Raw genomic sequence first — 9423 nt, forward strand, 5'->3', positions numbered from 1 at the left:
TATATATGTGATGGCTTAGGGTATAAATTTCACGCATAATAAGAATAAAAACCCTGTTTTGGCCTTTTCCATTTTGACCAATACAGGATTATAACCCAGCCCGACTTGTTTGCCAAGCATCTATTATTAAATCGAAATTTTAATTTAATGGATCTATTTTCAATTTATATTTATACACTAAAGTTATTTTAGATTTTTTAATTTTTTTTATGTTATAGATAAATATATTAATGAAATTACTTATAAACTTAACGTACAATTCTCAGATATACTTATTTTTAGTGTTAATTAGATCTAATAATAGTAATTTTTTTGGGGGGGTAAATTTCACTATAAATTGTCTTTCCAATTATTTACATTTTTTTCTTTATCAATCATTTTATATTTTATTTTTAAACTCTATATATTCAAAATTTTAGGTGATTTAAATTTATGTAATGTTTTAATTGTAACATACACAGGTGTTTTCTTATCTGTTTTTATGGAATTAATAGATTAATATGCTAATAGAAATTACAGGACTATTAATATAAGGATTTATGCATTATTCAAATTTTATTCTTTATTTGTTTTAGAAGATATATGAAAAAATATATTGAAAAGTACATTTGAGGGTGTTTTTTTTATTTTTTTATTTTTCACATAAAAAAAAGGTCATATCAGATTAATTAATCTGATGCGTCAAAGACCGGAATATTTCTCTTGCATCAAATGTGTATTTCTATAATTTTGAATAAAGATGCTAGCTACAAGATAAATTGGAATAAAGGTTCAAGGATATACATGGGAGCCACATATCTCTATAAATCAATGTTGCTCTCAAACTCCTTATAGTGCAATTAAGTGTGACTCTATTAGCAAACAAACCCTATCCAAAGTCGCTTACAAATGGGCAGGAAAGTTACAGTGTATAAACCTACGAGTGTTTTATACACTAAAGATCAGCTAATGAATGTTTTCAAGAGCTATGATGCTGATGGAGATGGAAAACTTTCAAGGGAAGAGCTTAAGAAAGCATTCAAATATCTTGGCTCGCGTTGGGGTTCTTATAGAGCTGATCAGGCACTCCGGTGTACTGATGCTAACGATGATGGGTACATTGATGAAAAGGAGTTGGAAAAGCTAGTTGATTACACCCTAGAACGCCGGTACACCATTGTGTAGATCTTCTAGTTCAAGATATTGTGTCTCTTTCTCTTTTTCCTTTTTTTTTTAAACTTTGACAGTTTAGGGAGATAGAATTTAATGTTTGAACATCTCCATTGAAAACACCAAAAAATGCTAGTTGAATTACAAGCCTCTTTGGTAGCTTTAGAGATTACCTAATAGTACATAATGTTTGTTTTTGTGTATATGTAGTTGGGGAGAAAAGGAACTTCTTGTCCTTTTTATGAGAGTATAAATGAACCAACTCTAAATCAGCTATTGTGTATATTAATATTTAACATAGCATATTACAACTTCTTGATGATGAAAGGGCTTGAATGTAATGCCAGGCACTACTCAAATTTTCAAAATTATTTAATTTGTCTATCAAGCACAAACCAGACATAACATTATTTGTATGTTTCTTGCTCCTTTAAGAGTATCTCTAGCAGCTTCTCTATATTTTTGTACTATTTGGACAGTAAACAGTGATATTTACCTTTTACCTATCTACTTTTTTAAATATATCTTCTAACAGATTCTCTATCATTTCTCTATCTCATTTAAATATTATTTCTTCATTTTTTAACACATATTCTCTTACCCCCATCCCCACTCCTTTCTTTGCTAATTTTTTATTTAGTTTTATTCTTTCATTAATGTACAATAGCCCATTAGATTTGATGAACTACTGTTCATGAGCCAAAAAAAAAATCTTGATTTAGAGAATCCATTGAAGATCATTTTTTGGGTCTCATTATCTATTATAGAGATTATTTTGTTTTTACCTAAACTATTGGAGATGCTCTAAGCCTTTTTCTATTTCTTTCTCCAACTCTCGTTCTCCCACACTATAGTAAGGACATTAAAATTACTAAACCAATTCTACTCTAGGTGAAACTCTACCAAAGTTCCAATAAGTTAGATTACTAAACCAATTCTACTGTAGGTCAAACTCTACCGAAGTTCCAAAACGTGAAAATACTATTTGGATTAAAATTCTATTACTAAAAGTTTCATTGAACTTTCATTATTTAAATAAAATTATTTTAACCATCTATCATCATATAAGGTAATTTTTTTCATTAACTGTTTTATTGTTCAAATTAGAATGATACTTACAAAATCTTTTATTTACTTTAGATATTAATTCTCATTCGCCCGTGAATCACACAAGCATGCTATTAGTTTCACCTTAAAATGAGCATCTTCATTTACTCTATTAGTTTCGCCTTAAAATGAACATCTTCATTTAAGAGTAAATGAAGAGAATCTTTTTTGTGTTGTAGGTGCCATACATTTAACTAGAACACGAATGAAGCTATTTGTTTCCTGTTGAACTTTCTCTGAAGAATCTCATTCTAAAGTGTGTTGCAATAATTTATATTAATCGATAGGATGCTGCAAAGCATGGCCATCCGAGTTTGCTAAAGGTCGGCTGGTGGGGTTGGGTGAATCCTTGATTTTATTCTCACTATAGTAACCCCCAATTGAGGCCGCAACATGTCGGAAATGACAAGAATTATAGAGAAATGGGAGCTTCCTAAAGGCTCCAAACCAATCTCAAGTATGAGACAAACACTGAATATCTCTATTGAATTGGAAAAGGCGAGATCATTAACTTAAGTCAACAAGTTTAAGCCAGTGTCACATCAATGCCACACAAGTCATTTGATTCATTTTGAGTGCAAGTACTTTCTCAGCCGTCCGGAACTTAGGTTTGTTGTGTAACCACTAATACTCCATCATATATTTTTATTAAAATTTATTCGCTTTGTTACATTCAACATAAACGTGACTGTCAAATCCCAAAAATGGGATGCGATTAACTATTTAATCTTTTATTGTCAACTCTAGAAGATTTAAAAAAGAAAAAAAAAAGAAAAAAGAAAAAGAAAAGAAGAAGAAGAACCCATTGAGTAAAAGGAGCCATGCAATTGTGTGATATCAAAATCAACTTGTTTTATACCAAATTTAACACAATCTGCATTAATTCAACGATAAAAACTTCCACTACTGACCAAGTTGGATTTTTTTTTAACAGGTTAAAAAGTTTCCCCTTACTGAATTTTCAGTTATAGATCGATGTTGATTTTCAGAATCCTCCTGTATTTGTAATAGGAAACTTAAATGATGAGAAGGATATTGCAATTTGAAGACATAAAAATGCCTAGATATGAGAAATATCAGAGTATTTGAAATTTTAGAAAGCATTAAAAAATAATCCAATTTTCTGACTTGCATAAAAAAAATAGATTCATCCATCACTAGGAAATTGATGTCTCATTAATTACATGAAAATAATTCAGCATTTAAAATTGTTAATAATAATGTTATAAATATTACAAATTTTACTCATAAATTTTGAAAATTTATGCCTTACTAATTACAAAAAGTTTTGGATGAGTGATCCCAACTCCCAATTAAATATAAGTATATTGAAAAACTCAAATTAAGCATATTATCAAGCCCATATATTTAGATGAGTGATCCCAACTATCAATTAATTAAAAGTTTAATAAGATATGAGTTTATTTTGCAATCTCATATATATATATATATATATATATATATATATCTAGCACAATGTTGCACACTATTAGAAACTTTCCCCCAAGGGTTTGTACAGAATAAGATTATCTGCCATCTCCTGTACTCTTTTTAGTCTTTTAGACTAATGTTAAGATTTTAATATTATAGATTCTAGGTAAAAAAAATTTGATCGCATAAACAAAAGAAATTTGGACGGTGATAATAAATTAATAAGCCTTGCTACCCATTTCTCTTGTTGCCCATGATGATCACGTTCATGTGGTGATTTAGAGCTTTATAATATTAAATAAATCATAAAATTTTGGTTATAAATGAATGTGATTATTTAATTATTATATATCACCATAAATTTTGTCACGTATGACACTATTATATATTCTTCCGTTTTTCTTTTATAAAAAAATTATTTTTTAACCATTATGATGCGATTTGAAATCTATATTAAAGGATTCTTTTTTTTTAAGCGGATTTTAAAATTAAATTCCTTCGAAGACATTTTGTTGTATCAAATTAAAACTCAAGGAACTCATGTGAATAATAACTTAATAACAACCTAACAATTTATACTATATTAAAATTCTGAGAATAAAGATAGTAAAGATAAAGTAGAATAAAGGTGCAGAGATATGAGAGCCACATTCCTATATAAATCAGTGTTGCACTCTAGTCTCTTTGTATTGCAATTAAGAGACTCTCATTGCAATCAAATCCTAACCTTATATATCTAAAGTCCCCTCACGAAATGGGCAGGAAAGCTATGGCGTTTAAACGTACTTCAGTTCCATTCAATGAACAGCAGCTATTGAATATTTTCAAGAGCCATGACGTTGATGGAGATGGAAAGCTTTCACGGGACGAGTTGAAGAATGCATTCAAATATCTTGGGTCGCGTTGGGATGCTTATAGAACTGATCAGGCACTCCGTCAGGCTGATGCTAATGATGATGGGTATATTACTGAGGACGAGTTGAAAAAGCTAGTTGAGTACGCCCTAGATTGCGGGTACACTGTGGGATAGATCTTGTTGTCATCCTAGTCGTTATTTTTTATTATTATTATTTTTTTAATGAGGGTGTTCAGAACTCTTTAAGTATCTGATTATAAGCTTGGATGTGTGTAATCTTCCGACCCATATACACCCTCTAATTATCTTATTGTTGTTGTTGTTTATCAAGGGTTTAGTCTTGTGTTTATACATATAAGGGAGTGTTCCTGTTTGTAAGCTGTAGCTTATTATGTGATGGATAAAGGAAAGAGGTGACCTTCTTGGCCTCTTTTTGGAGTGTAAGCTATTGTGTAATTATTTAATAAAACAAAGTTAAGTTGAGTGAAAATCCTATAGACTTGGTAAGAAATTCTTTTTTCTAGAGTTGCTTTTTTTATTTTTTTGGCCAAGAAAGGGGGGCAGGACGACCATTGTGACTCACTTCCTTGGGCATGACTATAGAGGCATTCCTTACTAAAGAATATTAGATTAATCCATATCTACTGTGGTCAGGGGTGACCACAGACCTCACTTTAGCCCCACGAGAGAGCTTGGGCTAGACATTAATCGATCCCACAGTTTGCCCATTGTGAATCGAACATAGGACCTGGTACTCCCCCATTCACACCAAGACTACTAGGCCACCTCTCTCGGTGGTTCCAGAGTTGCTTAGATTCTTACCTTTAAAATAGTTATTCATGAGAAAAAAAAAAAAAATCACAAACAAAGATGAACTCAACATTAATTAAGATGGTCATTTAATTTCATGAATTTATGCAACAAACTAAGTCTTGTAAACCACAATAAAATCATGATTTTGATTTGCAGCATAGCCTGCATAGGGGCTGCTTTGCAAAAAATGAAATTATTTATTTATTCATAACAATAGTTGGGGTCAAGAGATTTGAACTCTGGATGTTTCTTTTGGAATCTTCAAAATGCATCAATTGAGTTACAAGATTTTTAACAAAAAAAAGAGTAGTTTTTGAAACCAAATATGCATGACTAAAATGTAGTTTTGTGAGCATACATTTGTTGTCTTTGACGCAATTGAACATCTAGAAATATAGCTCCATGGGTTGGAATAATTTATCAAAAACTCTAGAATTCTAATAGCACATGATATTTGCTTTGTTACATATACATTCACTGATTGAGTAGTAACTCAACAATTCTTTAGCATTCTCATTTTAGAATGTGATAAGGTCACATAAGGCAATGTCTATATCAAATTCAATGTTAGGTTTCACCTCTCATGTGGTAACATAATGTGAAAATCACGATCCAAAAGGACCAAGATATCTAGCTACCCTTGATAGTCACACACATAATGATGCTCAACTATAACTATACTCATTTCTATATTAAGGAATTGACAATGAAAATTGACAATTAATTTAATTTAACACCTCGAAAAATAAGAACAAAAAAATGCTCAATTGAATTATAAGATAGCGCAGGATTTTTCAAATAAATGTTCTAAAGCGTTGGGTCCTAAGTTACAATCTAAAGAAATAAAATTACATGGGTTTTTAACCTAAATACCATCTAAAGGAAAAAAGAAAAGTAAAAAGTTAAATCTCTAACCTACACCCCAAAATCTAATTTCAAAAGCTAAGTTAATTACAAAGTGGCAAAGATGTTAGCACCCATGTAATGCAATCTGAAGATCGGTCTCTCAAAACATAATGACAAATTGAAAATTTAGTGTGTGTTTGGCTTCAGCTTAAAAAGTCAGTTTATTTTACTATTCAGCTTATTTTTACTGTTATTCATGGGTCTCACTGCAATTTTTGGTACTATTCATGGGTTTTACTGTATTATTTCAATTAACTTTTACCTTTATCTATAGTAATTTCAGTAAAAAGTTTTCAGTTTCAGTAAAATAAAAGTGTCGTTAAAAAGAATAACAAAAGCAAATACATTTGTGTCAATTTCATATTTAAGATCATTTTTTTAAGGGTTTAACAGTATTTAAACTTCAAAGTGCTACATCATTTCAAAATTTAAATAACGTGATATTTAATATACTTTCTAATTTGTAGTATTCTATATAAAATTTATACTATGAATCATGAAATGTATTCATTTTATTGTCACTTAGAATTGAACTACTTTATTAACAACTTTACAAGAAACCCATTCATATTAGATAATTTATCTTCCACTAGGACCACTGCCGACCAAAAAGTTTGAAAAACAAATCAGGAAAAAAAGTTACAAATCTTCCCTATCCGATCGAATAATTTCAGATATGTACTGACTTGCAATAGGAAAATCAAATTCTGAGAAGGATGATAAAAAAAAAAAAAAAAAAAAAAAAAAAAAAAAAAAAAAAAAAAAAAAAAAAAAAAAAAAAACTGAGAGCTAGAGGTTTCTATATATATATATATATATATATATCAATATTGTTGCGTTCTAAAGCTCACCATAGTGCAAGTGACTCAAGTTTTACTTATTGCTTGAAGAAAATCTAGAAACTTCAAGTGATACATATATAGAATGGGTAGGTTACTGTTCACGACCACGAACATGAAGGGTCTTAGTCCCGACGTCCTTATTAAAGAGAAGTTACGGAGCACGTTCAAGAAGCACGATAAGAACGGCGATGGAAAACTTTCATTTGAGGAGCTGCAGGCAGCCTTTCGAGAACTTGGAGGAGGTATTAGTTGGTGCCAAACTGAGCAAGGCTTCCGTCATGCTGATAAGAACGACAATGGTTACATTGATATTGAAGAGGAGCTGGAAGCCCTCGTTGACTACAATGCCAATAAGTAGTTGCCTTGTGTTTATCTTTATATTATATAGGGAAAACACTCAATACTGCACACTATCTTTTGCATTCGTGTTTTGAAAACACAATTTTAGTTAAAATTGTGAAATCGTGTTTCAAAAACATGATTTCAGGACTTCATAACTTTAACTAAAATCGTGTTTTACAAATATGATTTCAATTCATGTGGCAATGTTTGTATGATAAGTGTAATAATCAGTACTCTTTTATATGTGTATGTGCATCTTCTTATAAATATGATTTCAACCATGTAATAAACTATAAATTATCTCTTGCTTGGACATTAACAACGTTTTTTAACGGATTATTTAATAAGAAATGCTATGTTCACAACACTTTCACAACAAATCCTACGTGACAGATTGTTACAAGTTTTTATTGGTGGATACAAAAATAATTTCGGTGGTAGGTTCAAATTAAAACCAATAATGATTTACCACTTGTGATTTGTTATGAAATTATTGTAGACATAATACTTCTCTTATTCTCTAGTTCACTCAAATGAAGAATTTACAATACATGATGTAAATACAAGTAACAAGTTCCTAAGAAATGTAATTAAGCGTGGGTTCAAGTTAGCTTAAATGGTAAAGTTTCTGATGATTGAATAAGAGATCTGAGATTCAATCCCTGCCTATACTAAAAATCAATTAGTGTCTTGGTCTGATGATAAATAGCTATCATTAGGAGCGGATGTCATAGGTTGAAAGTCTTTCTAAAAAAAAAAAAAATGTAATTAAGCAGCCCATGGCTCTTGCGTGGAGTACTAAAGAGAATAAGGGAAATACAAATCATCTATCTCATTTTTTGTATTCTAATTTATGCTCCATCAATCACAGTATGCCATAATTCATATGTCTCAATTAAAAAAAAAAAAAATTAAACATTAAGTATTTTATAAGGAAATTAAAAATAATATATAACAAGTTGTGATTGCTACAATATAAAGTGAAACACAAAAAATAAAATAGAGGAGGATTTGTGTTCGAATGAGGGTATACGTACCCTCCTTCGTACCCATAAGTATTTTGGTATTTTAATTAGCAAGTAAAGAGGCTTTTGGTCTTAGATCAAATAAGTAGGGTTCAAGGAAAGAATAAACTCTAATTTTGGCATAAAAAAGAAAGTCATTTAACTCAGTAAGAATTGTATTCCCAGGGCAATCATATAAATCTCGACCAACGAAAAATTATAAATTCACATGCCTTTTCAAGTGCTACTTAGAATTTGAGTTACGAGGTTCTTTTCCTCCACAAGAAATTTGATAGGCCACAAACTGAATGACCCCTTGTGATAGAAATTAATTAATTAATTAGTCAAGTTATTAATTAATCAATTTATCATGCAAACGCGTGGTAGCACAAACAAATCACCAATAAACTAAATATGCAGCGGAAAATAAATAACACGGTGATTTGTTTACGAATGGGGAAAACCTAACGGCAAAAACCTCACCGGGTGATTTTCAGGTCACCACTCTCGAAATTTCACTATTATCACAACAAGCGGTTACAAGTAAAAGAATCCCAAGTACCTTACCAACTTACAGTTGAACCCTTATCCCAATACCCAATTGGACTTGTTTTGTAGTGACAGTTCCCCTTTGAATGCACAACTCCCAAGTACGTGACTAACTAATTGCGCGGATTCTAGTACGCGACTTCAATCACCAACTAAGAAGGTTGTTGGTTGCAAAGTTCTTCAGTTCATCCACACGATGAAGATCAAGAAGATGCTTGGTCACAAAACCCTACGGTGCACATACACAACAACTTCTTCAAGAGAAAGAGATGAACTTTGTCTCTGGTCACAATTTACTTGAACAGAGTTTGTTCAATGTTTGTTCAACTTGTGAACTATTTGACGGCCCTTAAAACAATCCTTTTATATGTCTAGGGTTAGGAGAAAAGAAAGCCCAAAGACAAATTCACGGATCCCAAGAAAA

General features: G+C 30.9%; 1 protein-coding gene across 1 annotated transcript; it reads left to right on the forward strand.

The window, feature by feature from the left end:
• The first annotated feature begins 833 nt into the window (after positions 1-833).
• LOC115978392 (calcium-binding protein CML39-like) lies at positions 834-2851 on the forward strand. The gene is made up of 2 exons (XM_031100412.1): positions 834-1148; positions 2436-2851. Exons 1-2 carry the CDS (start codon positions 889-891, stop codon positions 2452-2454), a joined length of 279 nt encoding a protein of 92 aa, XP_030956272.1. The 5' UTR covers positions 834-888; the 3' UTR covers positions 2455-2851.
• The last annotated feature ends 6572 nt before the right edge of the window (positions 2852-9423 follow it).

The sequence above is a fragment of the Quercus lobata genome, chromosome 2 (genome assembly GCF_001633185.2).
Source record: "Quercus lobata isolate SW786 chromosome 2, ValleyOak3.0 Primary Assembly, whole genome shotgun sequence".
In the NCBI taxonomy this organism is placed as follows: domain Eukaryota; kingdom Viridiplantae; phylum Streptophyta; class Magnoliopsida; order Fagales; family Fagaceae; genus Quercus; species Quercus lobata.

What these genes read in the sequence shown, in the direction of transcription:
- LOC115978392 (XM_031100412.1), top strand. Translation starts at nt 889, where the DNA reads ATGGGCAGGAAAGTTACAGTGTATAAACCTACGAGTGTTTTATACACT.